The 16,682-nt window shown below is 43.1% G+C and overlaps 1 protein-coding gene across 1 annotated transcript in view; it reads left to right on the top strand.

The window, feature by feature from the left end:
- cacna1ab (calcium channel, voltage-dependent, P/Q type, alpha 1A subunit, b) overlaps positions 1-16,123 on the top strand; it is a 104,612-nt gene extending 88,489 nt beyond the window's left edge. Inside the window, exons 44-46 of the mRNA XM_044340084.1 lie at positions 2,261-2,462; positions 5,745-5,983; positions 6,742-16,123. Coding sequence (XP_044196019.1) covers positions 2,261-2,462; positions 5,745-5,983; positions 6,742-7,470 — 1,170 coding nt within the window. The 3' untranslated portion in view covers positions 7,471-16,123. The remainder of the gene's footprint in view (positions 1-2,260; positions 2,463-5,744; positions 5,984-6,741) is intronic.
- The last annotated feature ends 559 nt before the right edge of the window (positions 16,124-16,682 follow it).

Here is a 16,682-nt window from a genome sequence, read left to right as displayed (position 1 = left end):
CTAAAAACATACAACATATTAAGTGTTGTTCATGTGAAAAGTTATTACATCCCTTGTTATTCATGCAAGAGGAGGGGTGTGTAAAAGGTGTGTAAAAGTAATACACATCCATGTGTCGTTCCAAAATAGACACCCAGATTGTCTCAAGCGTGCGTGTGTATGTCGAGCGTGTGCACACATTTAGTAGTGTGCTGCCGGCTATCCAGAGGGCATGCATGGCTTGTGTTAGGCTGCTCAGAGTGTACAGAGTCCGCTGTGAAGTGTGGAGCTCCTCTCAGGACGGTGAATCCTCTTGTGTTTGTCTGAATATTTGTCTGGCCTGCTAGCTTGCAGACTGACGTGTTTGGTCATCAGGGTGATGTGAAGCTTTTTATGGGGGTTCAGAGCGTCAGCAGGGTCCTGTCCCGGTCAGAAGAGCCTGTTATAAACCCAGCAAGAAAATCCAACAAGACCAGTACACATTACATATGATTTGTAGGTTTTGCTGTGATTTACTGTTAATGAAATCTTATTTGAATTGTCCTGATGCAGCAGCAAAGCCACCAACAGGTTTTAAAAGTAATAATATTTGACCAAATGCACGAATTTGATGCATTAGATGCTGACACACCTACATTATATGTCAACACACTTACATTATGCAGGTATTAGAGAGTTAAAATAGACTTATATAACCACATATAACTTTTTTCTGCTGCCCCTGTTGACTAATTTTTTTTACAGTAACTTCAATTCACAATGCACTTATGTGACAAACAAAGTGTCAAACATTTGGGCCTACTGCACTGACTATGATCAGGATTCTCAGGATTTTGATTTAGCTGATATGATATTGATATGATATTATATACCCCCAACAGAGTAGAATAATCTTTCTTCAGTGCTTTAGAAATTTTCTGGTTGGGTTTTTTCAGTGCTTTTTGACGAGGGTCTTAGGTTATGGAATGATGGTTTGCCTTATTTGCATGGCTGCCATATTTGATTTATGTCATACTCAGTGTCGGGGAAACAATACATATATGAAATGAAAATGCTCAATGCAAGCAGTTTTTGGACAAAAATGAATAAAAATAAATGGCACCATTGTGATGAACAGAGATGCTGATAAGAGGTGCAATTACTACAAATTTCTAAGTTGGTTCCAGCAGAAACAAGATTATGATGATCCATGAGTTCCCTCCAAATCGGCAAGATTTAATTTTTGTTAATCATCAGCTTTTACAGTCTTCTATAGTATTGGTTATGCAGCAATGTGCTTATTCTTAGTGGTGCGTCTTTGACACTCAACTTGTTAATAAAAGCTTCTGTCGAATTTTACGTATCAAAATTAGCAATACAGCAGGGTGACAAATACTAATAATGCTAATGCTATGTGTCCAATCGTCACCACCAACCAACCATCAACCATCTGATGTTCTTATGATATACCAGCTTTGGGATTGGGAAAAAAATATATATCTTACCAAGCTAAGAATGACATAAATGAAATATGGCTTCCATGTGGAAAAGTTCAGTAGACTCCTCTGCCTTGTGCATGTGAGGCATGGTTTCTATGGCCTTCCTTCATGCTTGCTCTTCTCTGTCTCTCTGCCCCTATTTCTCTCTTTCTGTCAGTTCCCAGTTATATCTCTGTCTGTTTCATCTCTCCACGTTTTGGTGGAGAAGCATGGTATTACATTACATGTGCTTGTCGAAAGCTCCATAATCGGGGATTTCAGCTTCTACTTTTATAGGGCAAGCTATGTGAATGCTGATTCCATCAATTTTTATTGATTCATGCTTGGTTAAATTGTATATTATCATGGTTTGTTTCAGCCAGATGGGTGCAGGTCACCACACAGGGCAATGCAAGAGGCAAAAAATGGATATTATCATAACAAAATGCAACCTGTGAATACCTGAATTGCCCAAGTTGGGTTAACTGCTACCCATCTGGTGCACCAAGAAGATTAAAACATAAAACAAGAGTTCTTTGAAGCTGCTGTGTGACCAAAGTCGAATATTGTCATTAAATAGACACATTCACATTCAGGAACTCATGATATGACAGACATTCGACCATATGCACCTCTGTAGTGGTGTCATACACTAAAGCTGAGGATGGACTCCACCAGTCAGGAGATATTAAATCTCACTTCTTCTCCTCTCTTTCCCCACCTTTTTTTTTTTATCTCTTTTCTCCTCATCTTATCACTTCCTATCTGTCTGTCGCTCCTCCTCTCTGTATTTCTTTCTCTACGTTTCTCCTTCGACCTCATAGACCATCACAGACACCAGTCCGATGCGTCGCTCCACTTCCAGCCTGGTCCACGGGCGCACAGGCCGGGGTGTGAGGCTGGATGACTACTCCCTGGAGAGGGTGGTGTCCGAGGAGGGGAGGCACGGTGGGGGGCGAAGGCACAGGGACAGGAGTCATCGCGCCTCCCAGCGTTCCCTGACCAGATACACCGACGCTGACACGGGTGAGTCACTCACAGGAGGGTTGTGGCGGTTATCTATACCATACAGAGGAAGTACTTTTAATGCCTACTGTTAGATTGAGTATCAGCCTCACATTGTCACTTTCCTTGCTTCTTTTTGGATGGCTGGCTTATTAATTAACTCAGAGGGTCAGGTGTATCAAGTGCTCATACAAACACTCACAACCTGTTTTCCCCAGGTGGACAAAAAGTTTGTTATTGCAAGTTTAAATTTACAGTGGACATTACATTAAACATGTAGTGATGGTGCTTCATTTTTATAGTGTCTTTTATGTAGATGCAGTGCACATGTACATTGTCATACATTCATATATTGCTGTTTTAGAGCTATTGGACAGTAACTGTCCCGCTCAAGGGCAACTCAATAGCAGTTGTTGAAGCAATTAAGAGCAATCTGTGCTTTTATTGAGCTAAGAGAGCAGAGTTATCACCATATTCACTAAATTTTATGCGAGTCAAGTCTTGGCACAAAGAAGTCCTTGAAAAGAACATTGTGCAAGCAGATAGCCACACTAATTGCAAGTGCAAATTGCATGCTTCAGCTGTAAAACTAATCCAACAAGGCTGCCGCAGTTAAACTCTAAATCCCCTTTATAATTGGAGGGCTCTCTAATCTGATGGAGAATCCTCTCCTCCGCCTCCTGGACGTGGTGGCGATGATGGTGTTTTAAATTACTTTTCTCTGTTTTATATTTGCATTGTTGTAGTTGATAATTGTGTGTATACATGCATTACATTTTTTAAATTGTTTTTAATGTAAATGTGCTTTAAAGGATAGATTCATCATTTTTCCAATCTGTCGTAAAACTGTCAGGTGCCCAAATGAACTTTGAAACAGGTTTTTCTTGCTGTAAACATTTCTCTTCCTGGCCAAATTTTGCTAGCTCCCTCCCTCCCAGCATATTTAAAAAATGCAGCAGAGGACAGTGATTGTAGGGGGCGTGGCCTCGTGGCTATACAGTGTGTGATACTGGAGGTAAGGGGACACCAACTGACCACCACTCAGTGTAGCATGAACAAGGATGTAGAGCTGGTAGTCAGAGCTAACCAGCCATGAGCCGCTGCTGTCAGACTCTCCGTGTCTGTGCTGGAAACACAAAGAGTCCGTTGGAGCTTTGACAGGCACTAGAAGCACATTCATGGCCCTTTGTTAAAGTTTCTATGTGGTACCTTTGTTGTAGCTGAGTTAGTGGCTCTGCTACGAGGGGCTCTCCGATGTGTGTGTGTGTCTCTGTGGGGGAGTGTCAGTACGTAGCTGTAGCCCTGCTGTGTGTGTCTCTGGGGAGCCTTTAGGTTGTTAATATTCTCTTTTTATATACATTTCATGACGTAGATAAGTCCCAACTGATCAACTCTATAGCCCCATTTCCATCAAAAGTTCTAGGTACTTTAGACCCAGAGGAGTCCCAATAGTGCAGTCCTGTTTGTGTTTCCCCCGCATCTGAGGAACCAGATCATAGATCATGCAAACTAGACCCATGAGGAATTTAAAAATAATGACAGCATTTGAGACACAGTATTAACACACGAGGAAGCGACAAGACAGATTTGTCCTGTTCTCTGTATTTACTGCTGCATGAGTTAGATGTAATGAATGAATGGATGAAAAGGAGAAATGCAGAGGAGGAAAATGAAACTGAAATTAGAGCATCTGTCTCCACAGTATGACATCTGTTGAATGTTTGATGGTTATTTATTTCTGCTTTAGAATGAAACCGCTGTGAAACAATCCGAAAATAACGCTTTATTTCTCTTTCACGGCTTTGTTCTCACTACCGCTGCTCCCTCTCATCGCTTGATCACTGCTGCTCACTTGCTCTCTCTCTCTCTCCTCTGTCCTCCCCTCATCCTAAACTGGTCTTAAATCAATACTAGAGCACCTCCTCGTTTTATGAATTAAGCGTCACACAAGTTGAAGCAGCCACGCTGTGTGTTTGACCAATCAGAGACGGTCATTCCTGCAAAACCTGCCCCCAAAGTTCCTGTACTTTTGGAAAGTATTACCCCCCAAGCAGGGACTTTTTGAGGGGTAAAACAATCTCCCTGAAACTAAATATAGACCCTGGTCCCTCCAGTGGAAACGAAGGTCGAGGAACTGAGTTCCTCAAAAGGTTCTTAGTCCCTGGGGAAAGTTCCCACAGTCAAAACACGACTTATGTCGCCTTGCAAGGTTCAGGGCTGATTTAAAACAGTAGGTAGGGTGTTGGGCAATTTCTTATATAGATTTGGTAAGAAATGTCAATATTAACACCAGCACTGATGTGTTTCATCACAGTACAGTCATATCATTTAGTTTACAACTCAAAAACACGTTTAAGTGTGCAGTACCTCTTAACCCTTTAACATCCACTCTTTTTTATAGAATTTTGGCCTATTTTGGCATATTCAAATGGAAAAGCTTATAACAGAAGAACTGTAAGGCCATGATGCATGTATTAGGCTTCATTTGACAAGTAACATCTTCTAGTTTCTGGAAATGTGTTTGTTTAGCATGTGGCTAAAACACAAACAAAACTACACCAGTTCAAATAAGGCTAAAAAAAAAAAGTGTTTTTGGTCGTCGTCTATAATGAGTCATATTTGAGTAACAATAATTAAGACATGCGTTATGCCAGAACTATGCAGAACACCGTATACCTTCCACATCTTGTCAACCTGTATAAAATTCCAGACCTCTAGGCCTAACCTTATGGGGGCTAAGGAGTTTTTAGTTTGTGGTGTCACTGGTGTCCCTGAACCTCTTCAATCAACTCAAATTGGCCCAATTGTGCCCATTGCTTTGACTCATTACTGCGTGATGCTACCGCTATCAACTGGCTTAAGCGGGTCACCGGTGACCCAGTGGATGTTAAAAGGTTAAAGAGATCCCCACCAAACGTGCTTACAATGTAAGTGATGAGAGACAAATACACAGTGCCTGTTTTGTGCAAATGTATATATACTCATTTGGACAGCTGAAGCTTCAGATAAACTTTTAAATACATTGCTCATCACTTATATTCACTTCACATACATCACTTATATTGTAAGTGCATTATGAAGGGATCTTCTAATGGTCAGTATGAACAGGAGGAATGATTCACTGTTCATTTGGGCACCTTACTAACTAATTAACTCTGTCGTTTTAAGTGGCTTTTTAGCCTTTTTCAGATATGAAAGAAACAAGGTTTATCAGTGTTACCATGTGTGTTGCAGTGGTATGAAAAGCTGTTCTAAATTACCATTTGGTATTTTCAAATGTAAACTGAGACATCTCCTTGCTAGGTCTGGGCACAGACCTCAGCACCACCACGCAGTCGGGCGACTTGCCACCCAAGGAGCGTGAGCGGGACCGCGGCAGGACCAAGGACCGTCGTCACCACCATCACCACCACCATCACCACAGCTCCATGGACCAGGAACGTTACGGCCCCGACCGCCACGACTACCCCCACAGGCATCCTCACGACCGCCACTGGTCCCGCTCACCCAGCGAGGGGCCTGATGGACGGGGTCACAGACAGGTGGGCCAAAAAGACACCAAGATCAATGCCAAGGGTCACAAAATATTGGGGACGATTTCTTAATACTGTCTTTCTTGTTTTTTCTTGTTAATTTCACTTGTAGAATCCTTTATATACAGCTTTTTTAGTCAACACAGGTTGGATTAAAGCCCTAATAGCCTCCAGGATGTTCTGTACTGTCATTATGGATACTTCAGTGCTGACAGTGGTACTTAACATCATACCTGTTACACTCAGTAGGAAAGGCTTTCTTAGGTATTACTCCAAATACTTTTCAGATATTTGACTGTTTAAAGTCTAATGAGCTGTGTTTGTAATAGATCAGTATATCTGTTAAATGTTACAGAAGTGATCTTAACCCCTGCCTTTTGTTCACACATCAGCAGACTGTTTATTTATCCAGTAAGAGTTCACACCAAGTTATTTCACATACACCTACTTATGGATATCAATCTCTCTTTTTTGTGTTATGCTTTTTTCTTTGTCACTGTTTCTCTCTCTGTCCATTTTTCTTCAATGTGACATGTGGCTTCTTGGTGTCAATTTTTTGCCTCATCACTGTTTTTGAATGATTTTCAATGGTGTTTATCTCTACTTTATCTATCTATCTATCTGCCTTTCTATCTTTCTGTCTTATCTGTCTATCTTTCTATCTATCTTGATCTTTGATTCACCACCACTCTGCTCTACTCTGGTCTCCGTTGTTGTTGTTGTTGTTGTGGTGCGTTTTGATTTTCCTTGTTTACATTTTGCTGTAGGGCAGTAGTTCGGTGAGCGGCAGCCCGGTCCCCTCCACCTCGGGGACCAGCACTCCGCGGAGAGGCCGTCGCCAGCTGCCCCAGACCCCCGCTGTCCCCCGTCCACATGTCACCTACTCCCCCGCTGTCCGCAAGCCCAGTTATGGCCCTCCGGGGCCAGGCCGCCTGCGCTCACCTTCACCCCGACACTTCTCCCCACCAGACCATGACAGAGGCTACCACCACCGACCCCCGTCACGCCACGGCTCTCCCCACCACGGGGGCTCTTCGTCCAGGCACGGTTCGCCACGCTCCCCTAGACACCAGTCCCCACGTTCGCCCCTCCACGGCTCGCCCAGGTCCCCTCACCGAGGCCGCTGGAGCGGACCTCCACCTGGGGACAGCCTGGAGGGCGACGGGCCTTTCTATGAGCGTGACTACGAGTACGAGCGGCACCATGAGCCCCCTGCCTATGAGCAAAGCCTCTCCCATGGCAACCCACACCCACATGGGGGGAATCCTCACCCACACCCACGCTCACCTAGGACTGCCCGCCACGGGCCCCCTCCGCCCCCTCACCCGCATCCTCGCAGGGTTCCCAATGGCTATCGCTCATCTTCACCTTCACCACATCGGCGGGGACCACCCGGGGCGCCCCCCCACCCACACCACCGCCCACCCCATGCCCGAGGGCCCCGCAAGGGCCTGCATGAACCTTATAGTGAGACGGACGAGGATGACTGGTGCTAGCGACCACAGGGAGCGAGGGATAAGGGCAGAAGAGGAGAAGAACAGCAGCCTCCAGTGCTCTGGCCATGAACATGTAGACTTTTAACGAAGCAGAGGTGGTGGAGGAGAGGTTGGGGGGGATCGGACGTCCTCCAAACCCTCCACCTTCACCCCTTGGACTCAAAATGTGAGGAAGGGGCGGAGGGGAGGGGGGCGATGGTGCTGCAAATAGCTTTTTACACATTTTGTGTAAGACTCAAATCAGTGACAGAGCAGCAGACGGAAAAATCGATAAAGAGACAGCCAAGACAACTAGGGCAACGCCTGGGCACAGTTTACCTCTCCCTCTCTCAGTCTCAGAACTACACTTCCCTGAATTCTCCAGCAAGGCCAGGCTGCAGGAGGAAGAGAGAAGTGTGGGAACAGGAAGCGAGTGAGAAGCATGTCGTTGTTAAAAAAAAAAAAAAAGAAAAAAGAAAGGCCCGGGATTATCGCGGTTTACGAGGCCTAAAAGCACTTCTCCCAGACTGACACGTGATTGGTTCGTTTTGTCAGATCTGTGCTGTTTGTCGCTGGCCAGTCTGCTACTGTAAAAGCCTGAAAATGAGCTGGAACACAGAGTCCACTGCTTCGACTCTGCTCCTTAACAGATACTTTTAAAGGAAAATAAATTAATAAAAAGCCAGGACCCCCTAACCCTTACATGCCAAGCTATGCCTCCAGAAAAATCAAAATTGAACAATGAAGAACAAAATGAAACTTTACATGACAAACAATGAAAAGAAAAAAAGGGAGAACAACCACTTTATCTTTAACCTTTTCCTTTCCAAGGGACATAACCAGGAAGCTCCGCCTATACTGCAAAAACCAGCCAATCACAGCGCTGGCTGATATTTGATGAGTTTTATCATCTCTGTTTACTGTTAAAGACTCACTTAATGCTGACGGAACTGGTGTGACATCACTTCCTGTCTGGTGGTGGAAGTGGAGGGGGACGGGGCACGGTGTGAGCTCACTTCCTGTTCCAGTACACTTTGGAGGGAGGGGGGGGTGGGCTAAGATAACTAGAGAAGGGAGTCGGACACTTCGTCGAGCCCCTCCCTCCTCGGTTACTCGACTCGGCGCACGGCGAAGGATAACCCGACAGGGATTGACATCACACGGTTGAATGGGGCGGAGGAGAGGAAAGGAGGGATGGGGAAAAAGACTAATTTCTTCAGTATTTCTTCTATCAATTACTTCTCCTTCTTGTTCTTCTTCGGACATTGGAGCTTGGTTCTTCTGTTGCATTCGCTCAGCCTCCTTTGATCTTTTTCGGAGTCCAAAATTTGATGGAAACCTGCATGATTGATTAAATACATACTAGAGAGGAAACCTAACTGGTGTGGGTGGGACCTGGGGGCTTTATAGGAAACTTTGCATTTAGGTTTACAAAAGAAGTTCTCTTTTCTCAGACTCTCTCTCTCTCTCTTTTACACCTCAAAAACGGTTTTCGCTTACTTTTTAACCCAGAACAGGCTTCGACAGTCGGCTGTTTTGTTTGTCTCAGTTTTCTGCCGATAAAGTTTAAAACCTACGTTTCAACGACCTGTTAAAAGACAGGAAGCGCTGCGGGATCACGTTCAATTTTCCCGCCGCACATGAGGAACAAGAGCGAGAAAGAGTAGAGAGAAACGGACTTCTTCCACACTTGATTTATTATTGTTAATGATGATAGTTTTATGAATAATTATATCAATGTCAATGCAAAATGACGATGACAATGATGATGATGATGATGATGATGATACTGATGATGATTGATTGATTGATTGATTGATAGAACCTGTTGCTGTAGATTTGTTGTCATGTTATTTGGAGTTCAAGTATGCTATGTCTCATCTCGTTTACATCCGTTATGTTTTTATCCCCACGTTCCAACAACGTTTACTGGGTTCCTGATGCCTTCCTGCAACGTTTAGGGGCAATGGTGGCTTGGGAACATTCACATTTTAGCAGCGTTGCGTGTTGTAACGCAACTGTTATGATACACTCTCTTCAGAATGGTGGAGGTGGAGGTCAGGGGAGTCTCAGTACCTGACTTGCATTAATTCATGGGGTCAGTACTCTTGTCAAGCCAACCCAAAGATCAAGAAGTTTTTACACCGCAAAGGTTTCAGACCAGCCTGATCACACTTACTCTCTTGTGTAGATCAGTTGCCGGCAGTGACAGCACAGTATTGGTGGTACAGTGTTTGTGTCAGTCAGTATTAGGTGGTGGTGTTCTCTTTTTTTTTCGCCATCAGGGGGCAATTATCAGCAAACATTATCCTCCCTACCTTCCCCCTCTACAGGACAGCCTCCAGGCCACATCCTGGTTTCTAGACCTGAAGTAAACCACCCTTCCACTTATCTGATTCTTATACCTTTGTAAGATATACAGATGAAGTCTAGTCCTAGTCAGGGGACGTGGATGTAGCCTGGGAGATGCCATATCTGTCCATATGTCCTTCCGTCCGTCCGTCCTTCTGTCTGCCTGTCTGTGCCAATGCTGACCTCCCCCTCCAACCCCTTCTCTCAGGTCTGGATAACCAAGTCACCAAATCTCAACAGTCCAATCGTAAGAGGTTGTAGTAAGGCTGAAACCTCCTCTGCCAAAAACCAACTTAAGTATCCACCTAACGCTTTTCCTCATCTATCTGTCTCTCTTTTTCTTTTTCTGTCCATTTGCGTTGACATCTGTTCTTTAAGCTTGCCAGGGAGCGACACTGAAGATACAAAAGGCATTACAGGACAGAAACATTTAGGAATTATTTCATCCTTATTGTTATGAGGGACAACAATTATTGAATATTCAATAACTCTAGGACAAGATGATAAAGTATAGATAAATATAGATGATAACCTACAGATAAATCTAGATATAATAACGTAGATGTAGTTATAGATAACAGAGTATAATTAGAGTTTTCAGATATTTATTTATTTTGCATACCGTTCATGCTCATGACACGGTCGACGATCTAGCTACTCTTGAAACCTTGCACTGTTTTCTTCGCAGTCGCAGAGGCCAGAAAACAAACCCCAGTCCACGTGTTTTGACTCTATGCAGACCTCATAAGCATCCTCATGGTATTATTTCGGAGGAGAAACTGCAACGCTGTGGTACTGTAAACGGATCAGTGTAACAGGAACAAGCGGATCTGAGAAAATATGAAGATTGACACCACTTTTGCACACGTCACTTGACATAACACCCACAGTGAAACCCCCTTTCTTTCATGTACCTCAGTCTCTGTCTTTTGATCCCTTCTTCCTCCCCATCTTTCTCTCTTCTCCCGAAATGTGTTGCCTCCAGGCCTAGTAGTTGAGCATAATGTAGTGAAAATGGGGATGGGGGGGTTTTGTTTTTGTTGATTGTTTATTTGTTTGGCGGGAGTCGAGGGGCGCAAACCTGAACCCCTCTGCCTTTACCTCCTTTCCTTTGGGAGGTTATGGCAAGCGGGGTGTTTCCCCAAAACCCCCTACAGAGCCGCAGTGCCTTCTGTATCAGAGTCACATTTATCACCCCCCCAATCTCCTCGCCCCTTGCCACCCCGATCCATCCCCCCTACCCTCTGTAGTAGACAAGATCAACCACACTACGCCTTAAAAGTCGAGTTCCACTGGCTCCCATGCTAGCATTGAAACAGGGAGAGCTGTGATTTTGAGACTGGGCCATGGCGAGGAACTAGCCAAGAGACTAGACTTGACATAGAGAAATCACATCTGGTATGTGCTAAATCGCTTAAATGCATCACAGATTTTTGTAAAGGCTGCCAAAATTAAAAAAAAAAAAAAAAAAAAGGATCCAAGATCCATACAGATCATCATTAATATACCAGAGGCTGCTAGCAAGCTAGCCCACTTGGCTTCACCTCCCTGTCAGGCGTGGCACAAGGGCGCCATTTTGTGTCCATCCCAGAGATGTCCTGGGTCCAGTTTCAGGCGGTGTAGAGGTTTACAGAGGTGCAAAGCGGTTTGCTTACTTCTCAGGTCCCTCTAGAGTTAGGTAGCTAGTTAGGTAGACAATGTAGAGAAGAGTCAGCTACAAAACAAGCAGGCCTCAGATGAGTTATTGTATGGTTTTACCTGGCATGGCGTCAGACGTTGTAATGTTGACCCCCCCCTCCCCTCTCTCCTTTCACTAACCTACATTACACACTCTGACCCCTCACCTCCCCATCAGCAGCCTGCCGGCGCACCTACACTCGACGCCAAGCGTGTTGACAGACAGGCAGGAACAAACCACCTCCATTTTGGCTCCTCAACACCACTCGCTTGTCCAGAATTGTAACAGCGGATCCAAAATGGCCGACACACAACACTGCCCTTGTGTGAAAGCATGTTGTGTGTGTGCTTTTCCGAGAACAAATCCCATTCTTTGGAAAAAAAAAAAAAAAAAAAAAAAGTGAACATCTGATCTTTCGTTCTTTGTTTTTGTTGTCGTTTCAGTGATTTCTTTGAACGGGGTTTGGGGAGGGTTGCAAAGTCTTTGCTCAGTCATTCGCTTTCTGTGTCTCCACCTTCGGCTTTTGTCACCCATCTCTCTTTAACCTCTGACTTATTTTTTTTTTCTTTTCCTCTTCATTCTGGGACGAAGGAAAAATAACAAACGCACCACCCCATCCACTCAGTCGGCTGTGAAATTGTGTCAGTGGGTCAGTCATGAGGCGATGTGTCGACAAAAACACGAATAAGGGCTCTCTTTAAAAAAAAAACTACACAGTGGGTTTTAATGTACAGTAGTGCTGCCAAAAGTTGTGCTTATGTAGCTGAAGCCACGCCGTGGTCTCCCCTTTGTACAGCACTAGATGTGTGCATGCGTGTGTGTGTAGGGGGTCAAGAGCGAGGCAGGGAGGGAGGGGTGGGGGGGGTCAAAAGGCGACGAAAGAGATTTTATTGATGTAGGGATCCTGTTTGGGGTGGAGAGGGTGAGTTTTTTGGGGAGGTGGGGGGGGGAGCAGCGGCAGAGGTCGTAGAGATGTTAACACACAATTTCACAATGGCACTGGACCACTTTTCGGGCTCATCCTCATGCTCAGAAGCCATTTTGTCACCGTCATCCGCCCACGCTTGGTCCCAATGTGAGGGGGGCGGGGCTACTGCTGCGACAGGGAGACATTTACTCTGTGTGTGTGTTTGTGTGTGTGTGTGTACATTTTTTGTTACCTCTTGGGGACCTTTTTCAGTATAAACACCAACCTTGTAGGGACCAGTGGTCGTCATGGGGACCAAATCCCAGTCCTAATGAGGCAAAACATCATTTCTGAGGTCCTGGCTGAGGTTAGGGGTGAGGTATGGATTGAGGTTAGGTTAAGGTTAGGGTTTTGGGTTAGACTGTCCACAATGAAAGGAAGTCAATGCAATGTCCTAACAAGGACAGCTGTGCAAACTTGTGTGTGTGTGTTATTGATAAATCTGGCATTTCTTTATTATTAGTCATTTAGTCTGTAAAATATCAGAAATTAAATTTTTTAATTTAATTTACAATAATGCCAAGTTTGATCTGATTTGTCTATTTTTAATTGTATTTGCTGCAAATTAGCAGTTGAGCTAAACTCAGCACATTTACAAACATATTACTAAAATGTCAATAAGACAAGATGACAAAAGATTAGATAGAAATTTACTTTTTCTGGAGAAAATGTTTGTGTCCAAGAGGCTCAGTATACATAGTATTTCTAGTAACATAGTATAAAATTTAAATAAAGGTAGATTAATAATACGAATTCAGAGTACCAGTTACTATGTTATGAAAGGTGAATCTATATTACTGTAAAACTATTATGCACATTCGTGTTAATTAATATGCACTATCCTCTATATATAAACAAATAGATTATGATGAAGATCACATTTTCCCAGAGCCCAAGATGAAGTAAATATATAAAAGTTCAAAAGACAAAGATTTATCTGGCATTTTTACCTCACAAATTCAGAAATTTTTGAAATTATTAATCAATTGTAAAAAAATGGTTTATTTTTTGATGGTCAACTAATCAGTTAATTGGCTAATTTTCAGCACTATTTGAGTGCGTCTGGCTGTGAGTATGAATGCACAAGGAAGTCATGTACGAGTGAGTAAACCTGCATGTGTTTGTCAGTTTATTGTGTGTGTGTGTGTGTGTGTGTGTGTGTGCGTGTGCGCATGCATAGTGTCCTGACACCATCAGCTACAGTAGGTAACCCTCAGTGCCTTACACTGTACAGGACACTATCATTTCTCCACCGGAGACAGTCGCAGCGCACACATGTAAGATGTTACTGTCCTCATCACCATATTCTTCCCCCTCCCTCACCCGCTCCTCACCCCCTCATCTGATTCAAGCCTGGATGGGTGAGAGTGAGAGTCGGGGTTGATGTGAGGGAGTCGGTAGATAACCCGCTCTCTCCCTCTCTCCCATGCCATCTGTTGTATATTTTGGCTCTGTAATTCTTGTGTATATAACAATCTATAAAGTTTCTGAAAAACTCATCGTGTTCATTTGCTGTTGATTAGTTCTGTCCTCATCTCACTTTTCTTTCTTCACTGTATCTTCCTCCTCATTCTGCTGACTCCACTGCATATCTACTTGCAGTACCGTTCATGAACACAAGGTGGTGGGATTGAGCTGTCGTCGTCGTCTTCGCTCATTGTGAAAGCTGTGTGTGTGTGCATTGCGCTGTGCTGTGTAGGTTGAATGAGTTCATGCTTGTGTGTGGGTGTTTTGTCTGCAGTGTGTGCCTTCAGTTCTTTGTGGAGCCCATCAGGTATCAGGGCTGAATTTATTGATGATTTCTGCACATGAATCAGTGAATCACTCACTGGAATAAATACTCATTTGTATTCTAAAATTACGTAAATGTGCACAAATTAACAGAAGAGAATCGGTGTGTTATTCCGTAAAGCATGTTTAAAGCTGCACTAATCGTTTCCTGGCCACTTCCGGGCAGAGGAGCTCATAACCCAAAGCCAGGTGTATTATCTCCCTATAAAAATTGGTTATAGCTAAAGTGTTAGCAGACAGTTAGCTTCCGACACATCCTTCAGACACAGAGATAACATAAGCATTCATTTGGAGTTGTGTTTTTGTCCACCTGATGAATGTAAGCCCAATATTCAGTCTCATTTTAGCTTTGTTTTGGTCTCCACCAACTTCTAAGAAGACTTCTTGCTCTTATGCTGCTAGATTTTCAACCTTTTTGACTGGCTAGTCACTAACTTTGCTTGTTTGTGGGGCTTAGCAGAGAGTCAACAAGGAGTATTGAAGCAATGTAGCATGAAAACAGTTTAAGAGAGCGTCAAGGCGATTAATGTACTCAATGCGATAACTTATCGATACTAATTTGAGCGAATAAGTCCAGTAATACGTCTGTGCCTCTATACTGAAACACAGCTGCGAGCTGGATGCTAACAGTATTGATGTAAAGGCAGAATTTATTCATGTGAGGAAGGAAAATTATAGATTTGTGAGCACAAATGATCAAAAGTTTAACCCCTCATACTTGCCGAGCTCCATACTTCCCTGTTCTCTCTCTGTACTTTACTTCTCTACAGTAAAAATGACTCCTGTGAGACATGGGTGAAGTGTCTCCTTATGTCGCCATAGCAACCCTCAAGGCCCGCTCTCTTTCTGTCTTTCTTTCTCTTTCCCTCTCTCTCTCTCTCTCTTCTCCATTTGTTTCCATCACCATCATTACTGGAGACAAGTTGCTTCCAGAAGATCTGTCCTCAACGTTTAGCTCTCACCTCTCTTCAGACCTTCCCTAGACCTCTCTCAAAACATCTCAAGGTGCCACAAGATCAGGAGATCAGCAGGATCTTTTTTTTTTTAACCCTTCGGAGCTTAGATTTGAGCTTTTTCTTGCCATCAGAAGGTTAGATTCCTTGTTGCATCTTTACGTTTAGTCAGAGAAGATTGGTGAAGTTGACTGAGGGTGCAAACACATCGACAGTTCATTGCAACAAAACAGACAAATTTTATTTATTTGGCTTTTGTCCTTGATAGTTTTAGGCTTTCGAAGGCCAAAATGAACCATTAGCTCCAGAGTTTTCATAACTTGTCATCCAAAAGGAGTTAATAGTAGTAAAAAGTAGTAGAAAGTCAATTCCAGAAATAAAATCTAGCCAAAAATTAGGGATATTCTTGTCGGTTCTTCTAGGATTTCTTCAACAGTATCCATACTGGTTTACTCTTCGATCCAACATGTTAACTTACGTGACATCACAGTATAACAAATAATACACAGTATTTGTGTGTTTAAGTATTTTATTACAGCTGTAAGTGGCGTTGGCTGCATTGAACAAACCAAACTAAAGTAGTAAAAAGCTACAGACTTGAAGTAAACCACCCTAAACACGCTTATCGTGAGCAGAACCAGACGTGACAGACGGTGAAAAGAATCAGATCTCAGATACAAAGGGTTAACGATCACAATTTAAAAGGATCTAAACACCGAGGGGATAAAAGCGTAGTTGGTCCAGATGCTTTGAGGAAACTCTCTGAAGCAACTACCATCCAACCATCCATCCCATCAACACGCAAACCATCCGACACTCGACCCAGTAGAAACCGAACCAGTGCCACAGTAGAAAACCATACAGGATTCACTCAGCAAGTTGGGGATAAAAGAGAAAAAATAAACATACATGGCAATTTAAGATAAAAGAGAAGTATTTAATTACAGATTTGCATGTGCAATGTGCATGCCACTATGTGGGGTAACAAGTCAACTTCAGGAATTAAAAAAATAAATATAAAGAAAAAAGTATATATATGTAAAAATATATATAGATAGATGTTTTTAAGAGCAATGTGTTTCTTTTTTCTTCTATTTTTAAAAACAAAAAATACAAAAAACCTGACCAAAAAAAAAAAAAAAACAAACAAAAATGAAAAAAAAAAAAAATCATCCTGACAAAAAATGGAAATGACTTTGGTGATGAAATCAAAGAATGTTTGTTTGTTATATTTGCCAGTTATTTCACGGGAGAAACACCGTGGGGGAACAAGGATAGATAACACTTTAACTAACATTACAACAAAAAAAAAAAAAAGAAAAAATGATTTTAAAAAGGGGGAGAAGGAATACAAAACTTTTCCTTGATGAAAAACAATCCCTTTGAGAGTAAAGAGCTGCCTGAACCTGAATCTGGTGATGTTATTCCCGTTTATTCCGGCTATGAAATCCCTTCTTTCTCTCTCCCTCTCTTTCTCTCTTTCTCTGACCAT

Source organism: Thunnus albacares, chromosome 3 (genome assembly GCF_914725855.1).
Source record: "Thunnus albacares chromosome 3, fThuAlb1.1, whole genome shotgun sequence".
NCBI classification, from domain to species: domain Eukaryota; kingdom Metazoa; phylum Chordata; class Actinopteri; order Scombriformes; family Scombridae; genus Thunnus; species Thunnus albacares.
This window is presented reverse-complemented; position numbering and strand designations above follow the sequence as displayed.